The sequence below is a fragment of the Stenella coeruleoalba genome (assembly GCF_951394435.1).
Source record: "Stenella coeruleoalba genome assembly, chromosome: 13".
Classification (NCBI taxonomy): Eukaryota; Metazoa; Chordata; class Mammalia; order Artiodactyla; family Delphinidae; genus Stenella; species Stenella coeruleoalba.
Window position 1 is genome coordinate 77,193,030 of NC_137159.1, and position 24,709 is coordinate 77,217,738.

A 24,709-nucleotide genomic window follows, 5' to 3' on the forward strand; every position below is an offset into this window, starting at 1 on the left:
CTCCGTTTGGCTTCTAGAATCTTGGCATTGGAAGAGAACTTAAGAGGTCATATGGTTCTCCCCATCATCTTTCAAAGGTAGAAACTGAGGCTGTGCTTAGCTCGTCTACCTCTTACCTTCTATCTCTGGTCCCTTCAGCTTCTCTGCTCAGCCATATTGAACTCCTTTCTTCTGTCCACAGAACATGGAGTTTGTTCCCATATCTGTCTTTTAAAATTCATTTTATCCATTTATTTTATTTCATTTTATTTATTCATTCATTTTTATCCACACCATATTTTATTCATTTCTATATCTTCAGAACAAAGGAGGAAGTGGGGCTAAAAATGTTTCATGTGGTCTCACAAATGTTCTGAGAAAGAGGTAAGGCAGGGATTACTTGCCTCTTCAATAAATTGGGACTTCCCCCAAGTGGTCCAGGGGTTAAGACTAAGCACTCCCACTGCAGGGGGCGTGGCTTTGATCCCTGGTCCGGGAACTAAGATCCCACGTACCTCATGCATGTCCAAAACAAATTAAAAAATGAAATAAAATAAAACAGTATAATATAAAAATAAATAAATTGAGACCCTATGACTCGGAGAGGTTTGTAACTGGCCCAGAATCACACAACTTATTAGCAGCAGAGTCCTGACCAGGACCAAGGGCTCCTGGCTCTCAGCTCCATTCTCCTTTGTATTAAGTACGATGCTTTCTTCTGCAAGGAACAGAAGACCAACCAAAGATGGCCCAAACCACAGAGGGTTAATTATCCCATACAACGCATGGTCCAGATACTGTTTTAGGATTTAGTCAGCAGCTCAGGGATACCACCGAGGGCTCAGGTTCTTTCTATCTTTCCATTCTGCCACCTTCAGCTTGGAATCAGTATCTTCCTTCGCCTCCGACAGTTAGCTATAGCAATTCCAGGGATCCCATGCAGACACTATACAAACACCAGCATGCTGGTCTTTCTACAAGTGAAGAAATCCTTTTCCAGGACCCTCCCCAGCTTTCAGCAGAGCTTTTCTCAGATCCCTTTGACCAGGATTGGGTGACATGTCCACATCGCAGGTACAAGATGGACCTGGACTTTTGGCCTCTGCAGTGGGAAGTAGGCCACGGCCAGAGAGGAAAGGGTAAGAAGAGGACCATGGCCACTGGGTATATAACCAACAACATCTGGCACCTCATTTCATCCCGCCACCCTTCTGTGTCTTCTCTGGTCAGTGCCAGGCAGTAGGCGGCACAGTCCCATAATCTGTAGTCATTAAGTCAGCTTGAGAAGGAAGCTGTAATTCCTCGTGGCGGGTGGGCTTCTCCACCCTCGTATACATAGTCAGCCCTCCCTGGTTTTCCACCGACCCAACTCCGACACTGCTGAAAAGGAGCTCTCGCACCGGAAATGCAGGCACCGTCAGATCCTCTGCCATGCTGGGCTTCACAAGTACCCCGGCCTTTTCCCTTGTCTGACGAGGAAACTCAGACTCGGAGACTGAAGACCTTGCCTCCGTCCGACAGACCCCTGGACTCCTTGCTCCTTCCACCTGTCTTCACTCTGCCTAGAAGTCATCTGGAACCACACCAGTTGCTTATTTGAATGTTTTCAATTAAAGACCATAGGAAGGTAAACTATACAAACTACCCTTCTTCGTGGGGATCAGGTCTCCTCCTGAGATTTCCATCAGGGATCCATCTACCTAGTAAAGAGTACTGGCAATGGAGCCCAACCGCTTGGGTGTGAACGTCATGTGACCCTGGGAGAGTTATTACCCATTTTGTGCCTCATTTGTAAGATGGGGGGAATAATAATGTCTACTTCATACACCCTTGTGAGGATCAAACGAGTTAATAGACACAAAATGCTGTGTTTGGAACAGTACCTGACACTCGATACGCATTCAGTTAATGTTGGCTATTGTCATCTATCCATTGTTCATCTATGCATCTAGTCACACTTTGATTTTTTTTCTAGAAAGGACATAAGTGCCTGGTTTCTACTGTATTTTTTGTTGTAATGACGACGTGCCCCTTCTCTACTCACCTCCAGGGTGCGACAGTCCCCCGGAGCAGGCAGTAAATGTGTGGATTGCACAGGGACAACAGAAACCGTCCCTGACACCTACGTCAATATCTAGTGTTAATTCGCTTTGTCTCAAATGGGATCCTCCTCCAGTTCAGCCCTCAGAGGGGGCTGTACACGCACCCCAAACACCCCACCAGGGTGCCCGGTCCAGGGGACCACGTGTTCTTCTCCCAGAGCTCTGCTCTGGAGTCAGTGTAGCACCTTCGAGGCTGTTACTGTCCGCAGCAGAGAAGCACAGGGAGGGAGAGAATTTCCCGTCTGCTGGCTTCCCTCCCCAACCGCTGGGAGAATTCCCGCTGGCACCCGCGCCCGGGGACAATCTCTTCTCTTCCTCCTTCGCCCCTCTTTCTCCACAGGGGCAGGATGCCTTGCCAGCCAGCAGGGCGTGCTGGGGAAGACTGGTTCACACGATGGAAGCCAAGACAGCTCTCCCCCCAAGGGAGGGACAGTGTCCTGGGGCGAATGGTGACTTGAGGCTGCAGAGAGGCGAAGAGACCCAGAAGGATCCCTCTGGCATGCAGAGGCCAGCTTCCTCACCCCTGCACTCTTCTCATCAGTCCCCGGGGCCCCAGTAATAATGAAAGTGACCTTGAGTATTAATTGAGCACCTTCAGTGGAAGCACTTGTAAGGTAGATATGAAGGATTATCTAACAGCGGCAGCAGCTGAAGATAAGGGAAGTGGAGGACCTCGTCCAAGAGCTCGCAGCTCTTAGGGGCAGACCCTGGGTTCAAACTGCAGAGTCAGCTCCAGGGCCGTTCCTTCCACAAAAGCAGCTGCCTTTTCAGCTCTTACTTAATACATGTTCTAAGCTGCTCTCTGTGTCTCTGATAGAGGGAGAGAGGGATCCAAGCCCCAAATGATAATGTACATAACTTCAGCTCACATCTCTATGCCCTTTAGTAAAAAATACATATACAGGCCTTCCCTGGTGGCACAGTGGTTAAGAATCCGCCTGCCAATGCAGGGGAAACGGGTTCAGTCCCTGGCCCGGGAAGATCCCACGTGCCACAGAGCAACCAAGCCCGCGCGCCACAAGTACTGAAACCTGCGCGCCTGGAGCCCGTGCTCCGCAACAAGAGAAGCCACGATGGTGAGAAGCCCACGCACTGCAAGGAAGAGTAGCCCCCGCTCGCCGCAACTAGAGAAAGCCCGTGCACAGCAACCAAGACCCAATGCAGCCAAAAAGACAAAACAAACAAATAAATAAACTTATTTTAAAAAATACACAAAAACACAGGACCACATCCATCTTGCACTTTTCCCTGAACACGCTCTGAACTGCCCTGATAAAACAACCCATTTGTTTTTCATTTCAAGTCAGAACACACTGAGTTTGCTTCTTTACCTCAGAGAGAAGGAATTTCATCTACAGAAGATGTGGCCGTGGGGTGTGACGGCACGGATGCTGCCTGTAACAGCCAGACCCATCTGGTCTTCCTGGATCACCCAGTGTCTTGGTTTCACCCCAAAAGTTTTGACTAATCCACTTCTTTCTCAGCGAGTAGAGGGCTCAGAGCAGGCAGCTCTGGCTGGAAACTGGGCCAGGACAACAGGACAGGACTAGTCTTGTGGGCTGGGGTCAGCCTCTGCTGTTAAAGTGGGGAGGCAGAGAGGCTGCCCCAGCAGAAGGACTATGGGAAGGAAAATTCCAAGTCCCCCTGAGCATTCCAGGAGGTGCCAACCATTCCAAGATCAGGGCCTTGCCCACCTACTGCTCACCACCAGCTCTGTGGAGGCAAAACGTTTTTACCCTCTTTGTCTAAGTCTCTCCTGGGGCCTCAGCCCCCAGTTCCTGTGCTGCCCCTGTTCTCCCTGCCCAGGAAGCCTCGCCAGCCCCTCCGCGGCCTTTTCTCTTCCTTCCCCTCCCCTGAACTCTCAAAGCTCTGATTGACCCATAACCTCACTTAGCTCTTGGGTTGTCACTGCAATTATCTGCTTGGAAGGCTGCATCTTCCCACAAGGCCTTGCACTTCCATTAGTGTCCTACCTGCTGCTCCCCTCAGGCTTTAGTGCAGCACAGACAAGGTACAGCTGCTAAATACTTGATGAATAACTCAGTCAACTTTGATGTAAGTCATTCGTCCAAGGGCACATTGCGAGCTCCTGCAGCTTCACCCACTGAGTCACGGGGACCATTTATAAGGGAAATGAAAAATAATTCTTCCCTTCTAGTACTGTCATTATGCTGTTTTAAGAGGAAGACGATACCAGGTCACCAGAATTTCCATGGTCATCGACCAAATCCCAGCAGGAAGCCATCTCTCTGCCTTGTCTACAACATTCTGGACTTCAGAGCTTTTCTGGCAGTCTGGGCCCTCTGTGACCGGGGCCCACTCACCTCTCCAACCTCACTTTTCCCCTGATACCTCTTTGGTGATCCGACATTTTAGCCAACACAGTGGCTTGCTATTTCCCACACCTTCCCCTGCCTCCCTGCCCTGTACCCTTGCTTAGGTTGTCCCTCCTCTTAGGACTGTCATCCTTGCAGGGGCAAATCCGACCTATATTTCAAGGCATCGTGAAATCTTCAGGGAAGATATTTATATAGAAGCTCCTTACGTTAGAATATTTACACGAGTCTTGGGACAGATAGCACTTTCTCTACGATCTTTTAGCTATCTACAGGGATTGCTCTACTAGGCTGCAAGCTCTTTAAAGGAGTGAGGGAGTCTGACTCCAACTCTGCATCCTCCATCACTCTTGGCTACAGACTTGTTATAGATACTGCTCGGTAGGGTTTGTTGAAGGTGGGTGGCTGCTAGGAGCTACTATGGACGATTATCTACAAAAGGATTCCCCTAAAATAGCTAAGGAGGTCCTTGGGCATTTCGTAGATGGATTTAGGCCTATTTTGTGGCTGACCACATCTCCCCCCCAATCTCTCCACCGTGACGAGAGGAGTACATTGCATCTGCGAGGGGAGAAGCTGTCTTAAAGCCCAGCGCAGGACACAATTCACAGCAACATCATCACTGTCACAAGGAGGGGATGCTAAGCTCCATAAGAGCCTCGGAGAGAAACAGATGAGGGTCCAAGAACCATTCCAAGTGGAGACACTGGAGTGCATAATCAATAAGACAGAGAGCTATCTTCCGGCAGGTGCTAAATAGGCCACAGGAAGGGAGGAAATGATTTCCACCAAGGTGGGTCAATGATACCGGATCCAAGCCCTATCACCCTTTCAAAGGGTCAGAAAAATCCAATAATGTAAAACAGCTTTACATGAAGAGATCCAGATATGATTTTTTTTATCTTCAAGTCCAGCCCTGTATTTCCAATTAGAAATGTATTGTCCTTTAATCATTAGCTGAAGAGAATAGCTAACTGGAGAACAGGTCCTTCTGGCTTTAAAACCTCATAATCAGGCTGGAGTTGAGACACATCCTTTTGGATGTTAATTGGAGTCATTAGGAAACAGGTTCTCAGACAGCCTTCCCCGCTCCAGGGCATCTGTTTCCTCTTTTGTAAAATGGGGGCAGGGTGGACTGAGAGACTTCTAAAGTGCTCTTTCTAACCTTATCCTGAGGACACAGAAGCTGAGGTATCCTCTAAGAGCATTCCTTTGGATGGCATGGCTGCAATGGCCACTGATATCTCTCTAACTGACACCTGCCCTATCATGGGAAAGCAAAATCCCAAGGTGTGGAAGCCATTCAAAATAATTTCACACCCGTTGAGACAGGAGAAGGTTATCACTTCCACCCCTCTGGGATAAATGCCCTAACGCAAGACATGCGGTAGTAGCTAGCTATTCCCTGAGACAATCTCGCTGTAATAAAATGTCTTTGGAGCCTCACGTGGGACACTGTTTCCCCAGAACTGTAACTTTATTGTCATCTCTTCCTTGAGATTTCAGACCCCAGCTCTTTTTTTCCACATTAATTCAATTTGAAGTGCAGCCTAGATCATGTTGGCAAACATTCCAAATGGAAATGAATTCCCAGGTTCTCACTAAAAATTGCAATGTCTTCACCAGCCCAATCTGGATAACATTTTGTGTCTTATGTAATGTCTATTTCCCAAAGGAATTAAAATGCTTCTGTATATAGCTCTGCCCAACAAATTTTTAATAAGGCGTACTCCTAATTACCTCCTATGAACAAGCAGAATCTGAATCCCTGAAAACCGATCACCCAAAAATCTTTTCTTGAGCCAAGAGTATTATTTTCAAAATTGATTTGAATCAGATGTTGAGAAGCGATAATACTCACCTCTGTCACATTTTCTTTGGATAAAATATTTGATAGGGGAGCCAGCGCTTGATGCCACAGACAAGAGACTGGGCTGTTTGGCATCTGGAAGACTTTCCATGCCCAGGTGCCTAAGATCAAGCATGATGAAGCAGGGCTCAGAATATTCTCTCCATCTGACAGATGAGGAATCTGAGGGTCAGAGTGGTTTGTTGATTTATTTAACAACCTTCAAGCATAAGACTTTCCCAAGTTCACACGACCAGTGTATGGTAGAGCCAGGTACACATCCAGCCTTCTGATTAAACCACATCCCATTTAAGTGTATTCTGGCAAAACACTCATAGCAGTGTGGGCTCTGGGGAATGAAGAAGGGCTCTACCTAGAGAGGAGGTGAGAAAAGCTTACAGAATTGTGTTGCAAAACTATGATGTCCTTGTTAACAGAGGTGAGGGGGAGTGGGGAACCAAAGTCTTAGGAACTCAGAGGAGAAAGAGATTCTTCTGGCTTTGAGAGTCGGAAGATCAAAGGCGGCTCTTCCAGGGAGAAGCTTTTGAGCTGGTCCTAGAAGGATGGCTGAAACGGAGCAACAAGAGAGCTTTTGATGCATCTGCTCCACAGCAAAGTAGATCAGAGAAGCTCCCAGATGCCTGTTCCTGCATGTGACCCAGAGGCCACAGGAAGCACAGCAGGAGGGAAGAATGCTGCTCGCAAGGTGGGCCAGGTGTTCAACTGCTGGCCCCTCTGCAGCCCTGGTCAAGTCTGCTGACTTCCCAACCCATACAGCTTGGAGTAAGGAAATGCTACCTCCAAAGTCTGGTTCCTTGGCCATGGTGAGAATCAAGTGAGCTGTCAGATTAAAGCACTTTCAGAATGATCACAAAGGAAGGGAGGAAAGGGAGGGAGAGAGAAGAGAAGGAGAAATGAGACAGGAGACCTGTGGCAGGAGCCCTGGGGGTATGAGCTTTATCTTCAACAGGTGGTTTTCCAGATTATCTCAGCAGGTCTGCCAAGAGGTTTTGGTTTGTTTGTTTGTTTGTTTTGTTTTGTTTCATTGTACTTTTGTTTCAACCTAATATGCTCAATCTGGTGGGCCTCCTGCCAACACTATGCAGAGGAGCTCTCAAACATAATAGCTGGGGCTTCCCTGGTGGCGCAGTGGTTGAGAGTCCGCCTGCCAATGCAGGGGATGCGGGTTCGTGCCCCGGTCCGGGAGGATCCCACGTGCCGCGGAGCGGCTAGGCCCGTGAGCCATGGCCGCTGAGCCTGCGCGTCCTCCACAACGGGAGAGGCCACAACAGTGAGAGGCCCGTGTACCGCAAAAAAAAAACCAAAACAAAACACATTAGCTCTTTTTATTCTCGCTTTTGTGATTCTGGACAGTGAGATTTTTGAGCTTGCAGACAGACTGACAGCTCATGTCCAAATCACCCTTCCTTTGAGAGTCAGTGTCAATGTCACCTTCCCCACCAGCTCTCCCTGGGCCTCCATGCCCTTCCCTGTCTTTCATGGTTCTGATCACAGTGGTCCCTGTACTATAGATGTGTGTGTGTGTGTGTGTGTGTGTGTGTGTATGTGTGTGTGTGTGTGTGTGTGGTATATACCATGCACTTGACCTATAGACTTCTTGCTGGTACCAGACCATAGCCACCTGAGGGCAGGGATCTGTGACGGTCTCTGTAGACCCAGGGTCTTCACAGCATCTGGCACGTAGGTGCTTAGGAGAATGAATGGCAAGCAGGGGTGCATTTCATCCCCTTGGGGCCTTCCCATTTGCATTTTCACGGGGCTCTGGACAAAATACAGCTTAATTAATGGGCCTTGAATGAATCAGGAAAACATCCCACAGCAAACTGAAAACAAATTTCACAAAGTGCAGTCCAGAAACTTTTGATCTTTTTTTGCCTGTAACGTTTCTTTGAGAGTCTGGTTTAGAAGGGAAATTTTCTCCATTTGTCTTACTGTCAGTTGAGACGCAATAACTCTACGGTCACAGAAATTAGAATGTTAGGCCTGCCAATGATTACAAGTATCTTTAGTGATTCTTAACATTTTGGGAGCTTGCAAAGAGCCATTTATATACCTGAGGAAAGTTATCCCAAGACAGTGTAGATACAAAATTATACGTATAATTTCAGTGTGTACAGAACTCCGGAAGCCTAAGCTCTAGGTCAGTGTTTCTCAAAATGTCACTCATGGATCTTCTCTATTAGAACTATCTTTGAGGTCTTATTAAGAATGCAGACATTGGGGCTCTGTCCTAGGCCTAGTAGAACAGCAACCCTGAGGAAGGGGCCCAGCAACCTGCTGACTGAGTAGTCTGCCCAAGTGATTCTGATACCCACTCAAGTTTGAGAGCCATCGATAGAGATTGATTTTTTTTCATTTGCACAGATGAGGAATCTGAGAATCAGAGAGAAAAAGTCCCTTGTCCGAGTTACGCAGTAAACAGGGCAAAACTAGACGCACATATTTTATTTCATAATTCTACAAAACAAAGATTACATGCCTAAAAGCCTACATTTATTATGTGTTTTCATATAACTTTCAGGAAGTATGCCTTTTCCTCCTAATAGTAGGTTTTTAAACACAAGAATACAATTTGAGAGTAAAATTATAAAGCCATATAGAGAATTAGGTAATAATACTTTATTAATGAGAAAATCTTTCTTGTTCTATTAAAATGTCTTTAATCATCAAATGTTTAGGTGCTCCTGATTCTATGATATAATTTATTTTTATTTTGTTTTAATCCACTTCTCTGGGTAGTTGTATCAATAGAATTTTGGTGACTAGATTTATATTTCCTATGTTTTAGGCCTAGAAAATTTCTCATTGAATGGAATTGCAATTACATTTCGTTGTAAAAATAAACATGGTTTTGTGAAGTGAAAAGCATTATACAAAAAAATGAGATGATATTCCAGCTCTGTCAGGCTCTGAGCTTACTGAGGGCAAAACTCAAGACAGTGTCTGTCTTACAGAAAGCACAAAGGAAATGGGTCTTGAATGACTAAATGAATGAATAAACCCAGTCTTCGAAGGATAAGCTGCAAGGGCATTTTCTAATAACCAAATTACAGAAGCTCTTCAGGAAACGATCACTTGGATGGACACACGGAATGACTCGGCAGGAACTTATGCAAATAAGTTTTACTAAAATTCAAACTGTTGGATTAGGGATGATCAAATGGCACTCGAGGGCCCTCCCACCTGCCTCAGGTACACCTTCCAGTTGCCTAACTCCTAACACTCCTGAGAAGAAAATTTGGTACGGTGGTTTTTGCTTGGTGGAAAAGCAGTGGCTCAGGAGAATTGGGCTAGACCCCAGAAAAGCAATCTTTGGCCATTTAATTACCTTTTTCTAAAGAGGTAGAATTTATGTCTTTCTTCACCTGCAAAACGATATGCTGTAGAGACTGAGCAGGTGGAGACACGGGAGAGACAGGACACCAAGTGGTTGGTGGGGCCGAATAAAGGTCTGGAATGCCACGCCTTGCCTGTCTGGCAGCAGGGATCTGGGGGAGGCCTTTGTGCTGGAGAGGACACAGAGCTCAGTGTCTAAGAATCTGCGGAGGAAATGGTGCTGGTGTAGCCTCGTGGTGGGTCCTGTTACCCTGGAAAGCATGGTAGACACACTATTTGATTCAGGCCCATTCTACTGAACCTCCGTAGAGCCTCACTTCCTCTTCTGTAGACCATTGTATGCGGCCATTGCCTTTGGCATGGAAATGAAAGTTGTTTTCTACCTTGGTTCTCTGAGAGTAAATGAGCAGATCATCAATCATGATGGCAAAAATGTCTTGTCATAGGTTGTCAGTCATTTTTACTTCCCTTCTTTCCTTTAGGACACCACTGAGGTGACAGGACAGGGCTTATTATTTCCATCACTTAGATAAGGAAATAGATTCAGAGAGGCAGAGATCTGGCAAACATTAACACAGCTAGGACTGAATCTCAGCGCTGTCAGATTGTAGATCCCATGATCTTTTTAAACGAACTCCCTTTTCAACTCAACCTGAACCCACCCAATGATCCTGATGAAAACAATCCCAAAAGTCGAACTCCAAACAAATATCAAAATGCATTTAGTGGGGTTCCCTGGTGGCGCAGTGGTTGAGAGTCCACCTGCCGATGCAGGGGATACGGGTTCGTGCCCCGGTCCGGGAAGATGACACATGCCGCAGAGCGGCTGGGCCCGTGAGCCATGGCCACTGAGCCTGCGCGTCTGGAGCCTGTGCTCCGCAACGGGAGAGGCCGCAACAGTGAGAGGCCCGCATACCGCAAAAAAAAAAAAAAAAATGCATTTAGTGCTTTGCAGGACTCTGCCCGGTTTGTCACTTGGTTTCTTTGGCTTTGATGTCACAGAGACTAAACGAAGCAGGAATGGTATCAGCCTTCCAAGGAAGAGGACCTGGGATAGGGACACCTCCTCCCTCGTGCAGCTGCTTGCTCTTCCGCAGGGCTGGTTTTCTTTTAAGATTAAATTTAAAAATCCTCTGAAAATACAGTTCAAATTGCAAACTCTCAATCTTAATTTGTGATCTCAACTTGGCAATCCTTATAATTATTGGAAACAGGAAATTCTCATGGGGGAAAAATCAGGTACTAGGTTCTTGGTGACAAAATGCAAAATCTCTCTCCCCAACCTCTCAGCAGCGGTACTGTGGTTGGGATGATGAAATGTCTGCAGTAACGTGGACATCTCTGTGTGCCAGGAGCGTTAGAACATTCCTGACAGAAGGCGTGCTTATACCAGATACAGAGGGCTCTGGGTTTGCCCATGAGAAGTTTGTAACAGAGAAGGAACGAGTACTGTTTTTAGTTTGTCAAGGCTGCCATAACAAAGTACCACAGACTGTGTGGTTTAAACAATAAAAGGTCTGAAGGGTAGAAGTCCAAGATCAAGGTGTTGGTAAGACTGGTTTCTTCCGAGGCTTCTCTTTGATTTGTAGCGACCATCATTTCCCTGTGTCTTCACATGGCCTTTCTTCTGTACATGTCTGTGTCCAAATTGCCTCTTCTTATAGGACACCTGTCATACTGGATTGGGGCCCACACTAATGACCTCATTTTAACTTAATTACCTCTTTAAAGGCCCTCTCTCCAAATACAGTCAGATTCTGACATACTGGAGATGAAAATTTCAACACATGAATTTGGGGGTGGGTGGGCACCTTTCACAGGTACCAAGTTTGTCAAAGGTAAAAGCTATCTACTCAGGGACGTTTTTGGTTGTTTTTTGCGCTACGCGGGCCTCTCACTGCTGTGGCCTCTCCCGTTGCGGAGCACAGGCTCCGGACGCGCAGGCTCAGTGGCCACGGCTCACGGGCCCAGCCGCTCCGCGACACGTGGCATCCTCCCGGACCAGGGCACGAACCCGCGTCCCCTGCATCGGCAGGCGGACTCTCAACCACTGCACCACCAGGGAAGCCCCTCAGAGACGTTTTATCTTCTAAAAGACCAGGAGAAAAGTCTTCCTTTCATCACTGCATTAATTAACTTCTTACTTTAATATCCCATTTTGAAATAACCTCTATTTTCCACTCGTGCCCCACCAACAAGCATTATGTCATTCTGCCTTGTGTTGTGGTTAACTGTGTCTCTCCAATTAGCCTGTGAGATCCTGGAGAGCAGGCAGGATCACTGTCTATATAGTCACTTCTATATGCCTCCACCACAGGGCTTCCTGAGAAGGATACACACAGCCAGCATTCAATACAATTCACTCACCAACACTGATGCTTGCTCTGTGGCAGGCCCTGTCTTAGCCACTGGGTCGTATGTTGATTTAAGTGAGGTGACGATTCTCTACATGACTAAAGAATGAAACCTGTGAAACCGTGCCCCATAGGGTTAACAGAAATCCTTGACTTACGGAACAGCAGATAAGAGAACAGCTTGTTAAAAACCCCTCTGCTTGTAACCTGCCTTTACTGATTAAGCTTGCTTATTTCTTTTTCCTTCTTTAATTGCATACCCTCCAAGCTTCACGTAGCTAGGTAATATATCACAAGATGTCTTAACCACCCTTATAGATAATGCCTCTGACATATGGGTCACTAGAGTAACAGGCACTTAAGCTGTTTTCCAGAAACCTGGAGTCAACTCCTGTCTAGTCAAGCTGACAAAAGCTGGATGGGACCACTGAGCCTAAAACTGGGCCTGCACGGTTGTCTGATGAATGACCTTTTGATGTCAGAGGGCCAAAAACTCTACCCTCAGACCATGCTAAGAGCCTCCATTCCGGAACACGCATCCCATGAAGAAGCACGTAACCCAATATTCCTGCTCAGAACGCCGATTACCTCACACTTTCCCCACCTCCAATCACCCTTCCCCACGCCTAAGACCACCCTGCTTCTTTATCCCATAAATATCTCAAGGCTTTTGCCATCAGGGAGGTGGATCTGAGACTTCTTCTCCTGTCTCCTTGCTTGGCTGCCTTGTGAACAAACTCTCTGCTACAAACCTCAGCATCTCAGCGTACGGCTTGCTGCGTGTTGGGCAAAGGAGCCTGGTTCGGTAACACCTGTAACAAACTAGGAAGGTCCATGCCCAGACCTGTGTTCTTCAAATCCCACTCCAGCAGCTGTATGGTGGAGGGGCTTGGAGGAAGGTTGATATGGGGCTGCCAGGGGAATCCAGTCGAGAGGCAGGGCCATGTGCTGCAGTGCACGTCAGCATACCCGTCTTTAATGTCTGTCCTGAACTTCACTCATTTTGCGGCACTGAGCAAATTACCTCATTTTTCTGAACCTTAGTTTTAGACAGTTTTACATGTAGACTTAATGGAATTCCTTTATATTTTGGATACAAAGGCTTCTGAAGTTGAGGGTTTGTGGCCCCTGGGCTTGGAGGGGGGCCTCTCCCGTTATCCTGTCGCCCCATACCCTCATCAGAACTGACTCCACGCAGTGAGGTGACTCTCCCAGAGCCTAAAATGGATCAGGTCAGTGACAGTAGATGTGTCAGGCTGACCACACAGGCGGGAGGGCAGAGGCCACCGGTGGCTTTGCTCACTCAGCTGGATTCCAGGATGTCTCAATGTCCACACTGAGATAGAAGGAACTACTGAAAAGTGCCTATTCACCAAGACAAAGACTGTGTCTTGCTGAACATTAGTACTTTTAAGCTGCATTAAAGGAAGATTTTTCTTCCTTCTCCTGGGCCTTATTACATAATACACATCTTTCTCTGTTATTCTCCCTTCTAACCTAACAGACCTGTCTTTCTTTCTTTCTTTTTTTTTTTTTTCCTGTGGATGTGGCATATTTCCTCTGCGATTCTCTTTTGTATTTTGTCCTTGGACAACTCTGGAAAGAGAGGAGGACTTTGCCTACTTTCTAACTATTTGATACAAGAGCACAGGCTGAGTTTAAATATGGCTGTTAAGAGGCTGCTAAGAATCTAACCTTCATCCACAAAGTTATATATCCCCTTCCTGGAAAAAAAAAATCCACTCTGGGGGGAGGGGGGAGTAGGGGTTGATACTGGTACATATACCTCAGTTGTACCATAAAACACTGAGGGATGTTTGATGCTTACACACACCCCTCCCTTAGCTTGAGGTGGATTTTATTTTCAGTGCTGAGTACTTCCAGCATGTAAATAAAATACTTCCTTTCCTGCATTTGAACTATGTCTTCAAAGGCAAAACCACTCTCACTTTGAACAAATAGTGAGAAGCATGGCACATAGAGCTCTCTTAAACACAGAGTGACAGCTTGCATGGCTTTTACTGATAGGAAAGTGGCTTTGACAAATCTCATTTGTCTGTACGTCCCTTGGGGCTGAGGGAAGACAGTTCTGAGGCAGAGGCTAACTTCTGGGTGTTAAAATGGTAGAAGATGTGACTTTGAAAACTATGGTGAGTTGTATAAAAATCTAGGAAAATGCATACCATCCCACTTCTCAGCAAAAGCAATTTCTGTCAATTGAATGGTAAATGCATTTCTCACTGCTTCCATGTAAAATATCTAAAAACGAATTACTCAGATATTCTTAGAAGTGTCACAGTAATCGTATAACATGCACACATACCACTTTTTGTGTACGTTTCTACACACATTTAAAAAGATAGTTGTAGATACCTTGAGCCCTCAGGTGGTCAGCACTGGATTAATGACAATCACGGATTCTTGACATTCATTAGCGGTTCATGCAGGATTAGCAAGCTTTTGTTAATGCAATAACCACCTGCAAACCGAGCATCCAAAGCCATAGCTAAGACTTTGACACAATCCGTCCATCTACCTAACCATGTGGCTAAACTTCCGTCTCATCCCTTGCCTCTTATGCACTGGATGTAACCATCGTAACTGCAGGCTGGGTAATGCAGTTTGAATCCTGTGTTCATCACTCTCTTGCTTTCTTTTTCGTGTGATGTTATGGCTTTTATTTGTAGTTCTATAAAACATATTTTTATCTTATCTGTGTTTAATTTAAAGTATTTTGAGACTTACTTTTTGCACTTAATGTTTCAGTTTTGCTGCAGTTCAACGGTTTTGACTGCCACGTGAGTACACCACAGTTTATTTTCCACTCTCCCTTTGATGGGTGTTTGGGTTGTTTCCCAGTTTTGGTATTGTGAGCAGTGCGGCTATGAGCATTCTTATACATGTTCCTTCTTGTACATATGCAAGGATGGAATTGCTGGAGCAAAGGCTATATGAGATGTTCAACTTCAAGAGAGAACGACACTGTTTAATATTTTATATAATCATCCCATGCACACATTACGCCTGTGGATGGTTCATATTGCTCAAATTGATACTTGCTGCACTTGAATGATAAGAGCACTATTATCTATTTGGTATTTTAGTCAGCAAAAGTTAAAAGAGAAACAATTACAAACAGAGTAATTAAAAGAGAAACACTTTTTCCACAAGCCTCACATTATCGAAGTATAAACAAACTGGAATGTCTTAGATCACGCCAAATCTAGAACAACTACAAATGATAAACTCAGACAAACCGAAGCAATACCACTGCAGTACAAATTATACCTTACACGGAACAGTTTTATCTAATGTCCAGGGGAATGTTAACTTCTAAACAGTACAAAATCCTGGGGAAAGTCCATATTTTAGACCTTGATAGAATGATAGAAGACCATCCTGGTAGACCTTGACGTATACCAGAACTCCCTACTTCCTTCTGAATGCAAAGCTGTGGAGATCTGTATATTTTTCTTACCTGCAAATAAGGGGACTTTCTGGGTGCAAAAGCCCTCCCACATACTTTCTCGCTAACTGAGAGAGGTACCTTTAACAAGCCAAACAATGGTGCAATTAGCCGCCTGTCAATAATCATCAGCAAATGCTATTATCTGAGATTTTTACTGTGCTTTACCAGATGCTATCATCCTCTGAACTGTTTGGTGTTTTGACTGAACAATTACTCTTGTTCAGAAATTGCTTGACTTATGTCTGGAACAAAACACATCCCTTTGCATTTTTAAAAATGACCACTTTTCTTTTTGGGTGGAAAACCACCAGAGTTGGGTGGAAAACCACCAGAGTTGGCCACTTCGAGTTATAATTCCATGTGAAGCTACGTGTGATGAAGACAATGTTTTCTGGCCTGAAGATTAAAAATACGTTGAAAAACAACTTACCTTCACGTAGAGCTGCTGAAATTCCTCGAGATTCAGCCTCCCACTTGGACAGTCCTTGAGAAATCCTTTGTACCACTGCTTGAGTTCATGCTCATTAAACTCTGTGCTCTTCACCAGGTCCTCCATCACTTCGGGGGCCAGTTTGCTATTCTGTTTCCCCATTCTGCCTGATGAAAAGCAAATTAATGCAATTAGCGCTGTGGCTGTGATCATTTCAAGCTTGATTAAGAACCAAGCTAGAGTTCTGAGCAGTCCCTTGTGGTTAGAAGTCCCTCCAGTGTGTCTGATCAAAGTCTCCCCAAGTCTGTTTCCTTCTATTTGATATTCTAGAAAAGAGATGACCAGGAAAGACTTCTCAAAAGGCTGTAGAGTTCATCCTCCTCCATCATGTGTCATCTTTTAACAGCACTGACTCCCACATGGAAAGCCAACATCCCTTTTTACGCTATTCATGTAAAGTACATGGAAATGTTTGTATTCTCATTTTACAAATTATGATTCATTAGCACTTACTGCACAGGTGCCTAATTCTACATGTAGTTTGCAGGGATATTAAGTGGGATTATTGACAAGAACAGTAAGAAGGACTTATAGCCAAATGATCGAAAGGTGGCTTTGGAAATCTGATCAGCAATGGTAGGGAATGCGTTGTTCTAGTTCCAAAGTTTCTGCTGTTTTTTTCTTTTTCAAATGCCAACAGATCATTTTTACTAGTCTCATTAATTCTCTATCTCTCTTCTCATCTTCAGAAACTTCCTACAACATTGCCTTCAGTGTTGACAACTTCTGGATGGTTTTTTTTAAAAGATTGGTTAGTGAATTTCAGTTGACATAATTCCATTCTATTCTTATTACTGCCAGTAAGTCAAAATAATAGTGCATGAAATAAAATATAAAATACATTGATTATATGCCAGGTTGTGTGGCCAACATCACAGTCCCACAGTAGGTGGACAGAGCATAGGTTTAGAGTTATCCCTGATTTGGCCATTGACCTTATGTGTTGCTTACAGCAATATTAATTAACTGCTTTAGCATCAATTTCTTTCTCGATAAAGCACACATAAAAAAAAAAAACTCTTTCAGATTTACTGTGATGGCAAATTAAGAAATACGTAGGTAAACAAAGACCAAAAAAAGTCCAAAATTAAAAGTTTTATTACTGCAGGAAAATTAAAAATGATTTTTAAAAATTCCCCTTTAATGTTGTTTTTGTGACAAAAAAGAATTAATACAAAACAAATTAACCACAGAGTAATTAAAAAAGTCAAGTTAGTGATTTTACTAACAGAACAAGGAAAGTATCGCAAGATCTGTAAAGTCCTGTTAGAGGAGACAGAGTTAGGTTCTGGAGAATTTACCCAAGTGGACCTAGTCCTTCAGTGTGCTTGAGACAAATTCTCTCCTAGGCTCTCAGCAGGTCTATACTTGCAATAGCCCAGAAGGGGTAATCTAACCACATACCCTGTTATTATTTTTTTACCTTCTTCTAAAACAGATTCCACACCCATTCTCAGTAACCTGCCCTAACACTGAACAATTCTTTCCAAATAAGGAAACCAAACCACTATTGCTGCTTTCAGGGGGAGCTGCTTCTTCGGAAGCACACAGCGTGGTGAAAAGATGCTGTTTAGATGGTCATTTGCTTCCAAACTCTTCTGCTTGATAAAAGGGCCTGAGGATCTGCAACTATGCCCTTTCTCATGGAGTTTCTCTACATATTTTTGCTCTTAATTTCAAGTCTCTGATTAAAAACCATCTCTTAATTATAAGTTACTGTGGGATTCCACAGCTGGATATGGAAATCAAGTGGGTACTCAGGTGTCAGGTTTAATTAATCTGGGTAAGAAAATGGTAATTCATGGTTATCTTGATAATCAAAAGATGTATTACCAACCTTTCAGTACTTCTCTTTGTTCTTTTCAGTGGAGAATTACAAATTTTCATTATTGAACTAGACTCTCACCTAATAATAATAGCTACTGAATCCTGAGTGGCTGCGGGGGAGGCACTGGGATGGACACTTCACAACCTTGACCTCTAACCCTGTGACAACTCAGCAAAATAATTAGGGCACCTCTCTTGTACAAAATCATACAACTAACGAGTGGCAGAGCTAGAATTTGAACGTGGATCTGCAAGACTCTAGTGCACAGTCACCGACAAGACAGGTGGTTGGAAGGCATTGCAGGAGAAGGAACAGGAACCGCGAAAGCAGGAAGGTTTGAGAGGCTGAATTAGCGTTTCCTGGCGCTGCAAGAGGGATGAGAGAGGGATCACTTTGCCAAGCTCTTGTTTGGAAAAGCCTGTTAGATTTACCAAAACCACAAGCTCAGAAGTGAGTTTGTATGAATGATGGGAAAAGGGGTTAAGGGTTATTAAAAACCACCTCCCCCAAGGGCCTTCAGAAGGTCAACGTGTCAGCTTCTCTCTTAAGCAAGGGAGCTTGGATTCTCTACACATCATTGCGATGCCTTAAACTGTTCAGTTGACCCGGGAGAGGATGGTCTCTTACACAAGGGGAACATTGTCAGCACCATGAATCACAGTTTGGGGGACTCAAATGCATAACTTCATGCATCTTGGTTACAGGTCATGGTCAGCACCATCACTCACGTATGCCTGGAAATGAATCATGTACAAAATCAAGTTCTGACCTGGCTCAGAGTGGCACTGCCACCGCCCTCATCAGGTTTTGCCTGGATTAATAATCCTCCCTGGGCTCTCTACTCCAACCTGCCACCTGCATGGCTGCTTGAATGAATTTCTGAAATGCAAACCTCAGCATGTGATCTTCTCCCAAAAACGCTCAACAGCTCACCGTTGTCTACAGGATGTAGCCCCGGCTTGCTAGCATGCCACAGTCTTGCCGACTCATAGCCTCATTTTCTGCCAACCTGTCTTTTCACTTCATATGCCAGTAATAATCAACTGTTACAGGTCCCAGGGCTTGCATGCTTCCACACATTCATGCTTTGCATGTGCTGTTTCTTTTCCTGGAATGTCACCCCCCTTTATCTGCTCAGCACACTTCTTCTCCTTCTTTAAGTAGTCTCAGCTCACGTGCCAGCTCCTCTGTGAAATCTCTGCAGACTTTCCAAGGCTGACTTAGGCATCCTTTGTCCTCGGCCTCTCCCTTCCCTTATAAAAGCTTCCATGATCTTTACTGATTTCGCTACTGGATTGTTAGTTGCTTGAGAGGACTGCTTTTATTTATCTTTGCACCCTGGTACCTCATACTAGATGCTCAACAAATATTTTTTGAGGAAATGAATGAATGGGACGTGAGCCACTACGAAGGACCTTGTCACTGGTCTTCATTAGACCCATTATGGGATTTGGTATGTTTCTTTCTGGGAAAATCAGCCTCATAATAATCTATACATGAGGAGAGTCAATGCAATCGTAAGTATAAAGTGCAGACAGCAGATGGGAGGAATGTTTCATGTAACTGTATAGAAAATAGCCTGACCTTCTAGAGATTGTTTCCTTGTCTGTCTTCATCATTAAATTCTAAATAGCTTGAAGTCAGGGCCTGTGCCTTTGTTTCAGCATCCTCAGTACTTGGCATAAAGGTGATTCTTAGTTATGTCTGATAAATGAATTGATGTCCTCCCCGTACTGGGGCTGCAGTGACATGGGCCAAGTAGTTTCTTTCATTATGAGACTGGGATGAAAGAAAGGGTAAAATGACAGTAAAGCTTAACATGTTCCCCAAAAGATTTCATGACATAATGGGAAGGATTTATGCCCACTCTATTTCTAGTTAAATCTGTGATCTTGGGCAAGATCCTTTCCTTTCCTGTTGCTCAGTTTCCCCAACTGAAAAATGAGTTGGACAAGATGATCTTTAAGGTCCTTGTGCCCCCGCCACTCATTGATTGGCAGCATAAGTTTTCTAAGTATGAAAACATGAGTCACAGATGTCAACCTGGCTTGTCTCAAAAGAGTCGGTGCATGCTGGCTCTGCATTCTTTAACTGAAAACCGGTGGTACTTGAGCATGTGTTACCTAAGGGAGGGGAAAGATACCAGAATGTATTATTGTTATGCTAGGGTTCCAGGCTGTGAGATAAAGGCCAGCCCAGCCCCAAATCAAATAATTTCTCATGCTTTGAGTTGTCATAGAGACTCAGCGCTAGGCACAAAATGGGACTGGTAGAAGGGTTCTGATGGGCAAGAGAAGACCACATTTTTATACACTGCAGTTCACAGAAGGCTTTTGTGTAACAATATTTACCCGTATAACAATGCTGTAAGAAAGAGATCATTATCATCTCTTTTATTGACGAGGAGTTTGAAGCTCAGAAAGAATACATAATTTACCCTAGCTCAGCTAGCTAGTAAAAAGCTTAGTACAGAGAGAACAAGATGTCGCAAACCTCCTTGGTTTCCTGATAAAGGCTCTTATCTCTTGCCTGGATTCTTCAACCACCACTTAACTTGTCTTCCTGCCTTGGGTTTGGCCACTTCTCATCCATTTCCTACCCTGTCTTGATAACAGGATTCTAGAGCAGAAGAGGCAAAACATGTAAGAATGCTCTGAGAACTGGGAAACTTCCTGGAAGGGAGAAAAGACCCACCAGGAGGTCCGAGAAGCTCTTTCCTCCACAGACCCTTTTGGCCTTAAAGAGGATTCAAATAAAATATATATGTGGGGTGTGTGTGTGTGGGGGGCGGGTGTGTGTGTGTGTGTGTGTGTGTGTGTGTGTGTGTGTGTGTTGCCCTGAGCCTGTCCTTTGCCTACTCTGATACCTAAGCCCAGCTTCTCAGGACACACCAAGGCTTGCTGCCTGCGATGAGGCACACAGAACAGCACGCCTGGCTTCTCCTAGGTAATTGGACCATCAGCCTGGCTGAATCTTGGTGAGATTCATGGAAAGACTTGGGGGCTGAGTTGGGGTGGCACCACCACACATGCAGACACACAGCAGGATGAGCACAGTGATGGGGAAACAGTCCCGGAAATAGGGCTCAGAGCAGAGGTTGAAAGAGCTTTAGGGGCTCAGGTGGGAGGCCTATGGAACACACAACAGTGCCAGGTATGGAAGGAGTCTTGAATGGAGTTGATCTGGTTCTAGTGTCAAGTTACCTGGGCCAGCCTTGAATATATCAGGTCTTCTCTCTGGGCTCTGGGATTCTCACCTGAACATGAGAATAACTGGAAGAGCCTGGCTTTGCTTGTGCTTAGACTTCTGCCTGGACCCCCCTTTCTTTTCCTTACCACTGGCCCAAATCTTACTCCCTCTGCAAGGCTCAGTTCCAATGCTGTCTTCTCTGTGACACGTTTCTACAAATTCTCACTAATCTCCTCTCCTCCTGTCCTTAAAGGCATGGATTTGTACCAATGATGGCTGACGGTCTGGTTAACTGAGGCAGATAGAAACTCTCTGGGCAACTCAGTTCAGTGGACATTTTAGGCATCGTCTATGAGAAAGGCCCTGTGCTGGGCACGGTGGGGTGTAAAGAGAAGACATGGTTCCAGCCTTGAAGGGCTCAGAACTGGATGCAGGAGACATTCACCTCTTGGAATATGGGGCCTGGAGAGATGAATGTTCACAGCCAAGAAAGAGCTGGGGAGCACAAGGGACAGAGAGACAAATTCCCACCTGCATCAGGCAACTTCAACTGTGGCTGGTCCCCAGGTGAAAACCCTTAAGCAGTTGTGTCCCAAACTTGCCTAAGTGCAAGAATCATCCTTGGTTATTGTGTTAAAAATACAGCTTCATTGGGGCTTCCCTGGTGGCGTAGTGGTTGAGAGTCCGCTTGCCGATGCAGGGGACACAGGTTCGCGCCCCGGTCCGGGAAGATCCCACATGCCGCGGAGCGGCTGGGCCCGTGAGCCATGGCCGCTGAGCCTGCGCGTCCGGAGCCTGTGCTCCGCAACAGGACAGGCCACAACAGTGAGAGGCCCGCGTACGCAAAAAAAAAAAAAACAGCTTCATGAGACCCTCCCTTAGGGGGAAGTCGGTACTTTTAACAGGCAGCTCAGGTGAATATGATTCTCAGTCAACTTGGGAGTCACCGATGAAAAACATGAATAAAAATCAAGGTAGATGGTCTAACGAGAAAACACCCAAAGCAGCACAAACATAACCCAAGTTGTCTCCGATTCCTCACTCCTTCCATCTGGCATCCTCGACACGGTTTCAAGATCCTGTTCTGGGGTCTAGCATTAAGATTTTAAAAATCACACAACTAGGGAAGACGAAAGATTGTAAAGATCTGACTCTGGGTTCTTCTGTTTTAAGCCCCTTGGTTTCAGTTGGGGAGTCTGAGGTCTTCCAATATCACACAGGCAACTGATGGTACAGCCAGGATGAGAACCCCAGTCTCCTGACCTAACTGGGCGGTCCCACCCTCCCGCCCTCACAGTGTGCTGTCCCCACGCCAAACACACATAGCCCGTAAGCCAGGAGGCATGTTTACCTCTGTGCCAGGATGCTGAAACGATCCCCATCACCAACCCTCTTGGATCCCTTAAACACATGACATTAGGTTGCTAGTTTCCAGAGACTGTTAAAACAACCCTGAAAATTAAGCCTCAAAGTTCCCCAGCACATTGCGTGGGGTTTTCTTTTCTAATAAAGGCAAATATCTGGCCCTCTGGTTCTTTCTGCTCTTCTCTTCTTCATCCCCCTAAAGCCGAGGGCTCACAAGTCCCCAGCAGCTCTTCCCAGGGGGCAGGGAGAGTGTCGATCACAGGCTGGCCTTTCATGCCACCTCTGGGGACTAGAACAGCTTCAGAAAAGGGGAGACGGGTTTTCTCGTGGCATTCTCTGATGACTTTCCCTCCAACTGGGAACCTCCTGGGATGACAGTGGAGATCCTACCCTACAAGCATAAAACAGGCAGGGGGCACCGACTACATCCTTGGGGATTCAAGATAAGTCCCAGGGCTAGGAGCAGCCTGGAGCATCAGTGGTGCAGGCTCTCTCCTTGCCCCCAGAGTAAGGACTTGGATATCCCAAGGGGCAAGTGACATGTTCAAGTGTCTACCAGTAGTGGCACAGTCACTCAAGTCTTCTGACTCTTAGGCTGGTGGTCTTTCCCCTCTGAGAACCATCTGCTCTTACCATGTTCCTAAATGCTTACTTATCTGTACAGTAATTCTAAAAAAGACTTTAACTCACGTTGGTGGGCCTTAAGGACAAAGAACTTTGACATTCTCAGATAAAGGTGACTTGATAGAAGTAAAATGCTCTATCTGAAGGAAGTATGATACTAAAAATTAATTTGTTCACTTATTTAACAAACTTTTACTCAATATTATCATCTATTACAAAGATAAATGTGGTTCCCAAATCTCTATGGTAGGCCTTTCCTGAATAGTAGAGAATATATCCGTCTACCTGCTAGACATTTCTACCTTTATATCCTACAGCCGTATCAAACTCAGCATATCCTCCTGTGCTCCTCTCTGGGTAAATGGCCCCACACCTGCCCAGGGTCCCTTATAAGCCTGGGGGTTATATCGAATCAATTATCCAGTTAAGTAGTTTGTAGATTCTACTGCCTAACTCTCTCTCAAATTTCATCTACCTCTCTCTGTGGCCACTACTTTAGTGCAGGACATGATCGATGACTGCAATAGCCTCCTAACTCGCTTGCTTTCCCCTCTACGGTGTTGCCCTCCATCTTCCACACTACAGCCAAAATGACCTTTTTAAAACACAAAATCCAATCACATCACTGCTCTGCCTAACCCCTCAGTGGCCTCCCATTATCCTTACTCTGAATCCAATCCTCACCGGGACCTACTCTGTCCCCACCCCACCTTTTGTCCACCCTCCCCATGCTCCCCCCCTATGCTTCAACTTCCTGTATCATCGCAAACCTCTCTGGTTGTTTACTAGCTGTTCCTTTTGCTGTGAGGGCAGTTCCCATCAGGTCCACTTTGATCTTCCAGTAAACTCCAATCCACACTCCAGATACGGACGGGGATCATCTCCTGTGACTTTCTTGTCTGGCTTCCTCTCTCTCACCTTGACTCTTGTACACACTGCTGTCACCATGCCACCTGCCATGGCATGGTCACCATAAGGCATGTCTGCTGTCTCACCAGACCTGGGTTTCCTCAAGGGGAACGTGATTGTCACGTTCACCTTGGTATCCAGTTCAGAGCCTACCATTGAACAGGTGCACAGGAAACGCTGTTGAATCAATTATGATGTGATCTCAGTCAACAACGAGCTAGAGCTTATCAGCTGAGTGATAAGCAAGAACCTATGAAACAGAGATCAAAGCTGACTGTGCTAAATGCCATTAGGGAGAGACCAGCAAAGTGTTGAAAGAGAGACAGAGACAGAGAGAGAAAGAGGATGTGGGGAGGGGGGAGCTCCAGGAATCAGTAACAAAACTACCTTAGGAACTGAAAAATGAAAAATTGGATGAAGGATTTTTCACAAAGTGGTCCTTCAAAATTATCACAAGGAAATAATCACAAACCTGCAGAGACATATATATATAAGAATGTTTACTTCAGCATTGTTTAAAACAATTAAAAGCAAAACCTTTTCAAAAAATAACCTAACTGTCCATCAAAGGAAACTGGTTAGATAGATTTTGGTAGAACTATACAACGGAGATGATGAAGCCATTAGAAGTGGTAATGTAGATCTACATTGACTGGTATGAACTAGTATTGGGTCAATGTCATTTATTTAAATTAAAACACACAAACATAAAATAACTGTATATTCTCAAGGATAAACACCTGAGAACATATACTAAATACAATAGAATGGAGGAGAATGGAAGTGAGTGCAGAAGATAAAAAACATAATAAAACATAAGAGGGGCTTTATATAAACAATGATGATTGTGTGCCACGA

At 45.1% G+C, this 24,709-nt stretch overlaps 1 protein-coding gene across 2 annotated transcripts in view; it reads right to left on the reverse strand.

Annotated features, from left to right (window-relative positions):
* Positions 1-24,709, reverse strand: part of VSNL1 (visinin like 1) — a 99,583-nt gene that overhangs the window by 47,402 nt on the left and 27,472 nt on the right. For both annotated transcript variants that reach the window (XM_079941410.1, XM_079941411.1), the window contains exon 2: positions 15,877-16,043. In XM_079941410.1, coding sequence (XP_079797536.1) covers positions 15,877-16,038 — 162 coding nt within the window. In that variant the 5' untranslated portion in view covers positions 16,039-16,043. The remainder of the gene's footprint in view (positions 1-15,876; positions 16,044-24,709) is intronic.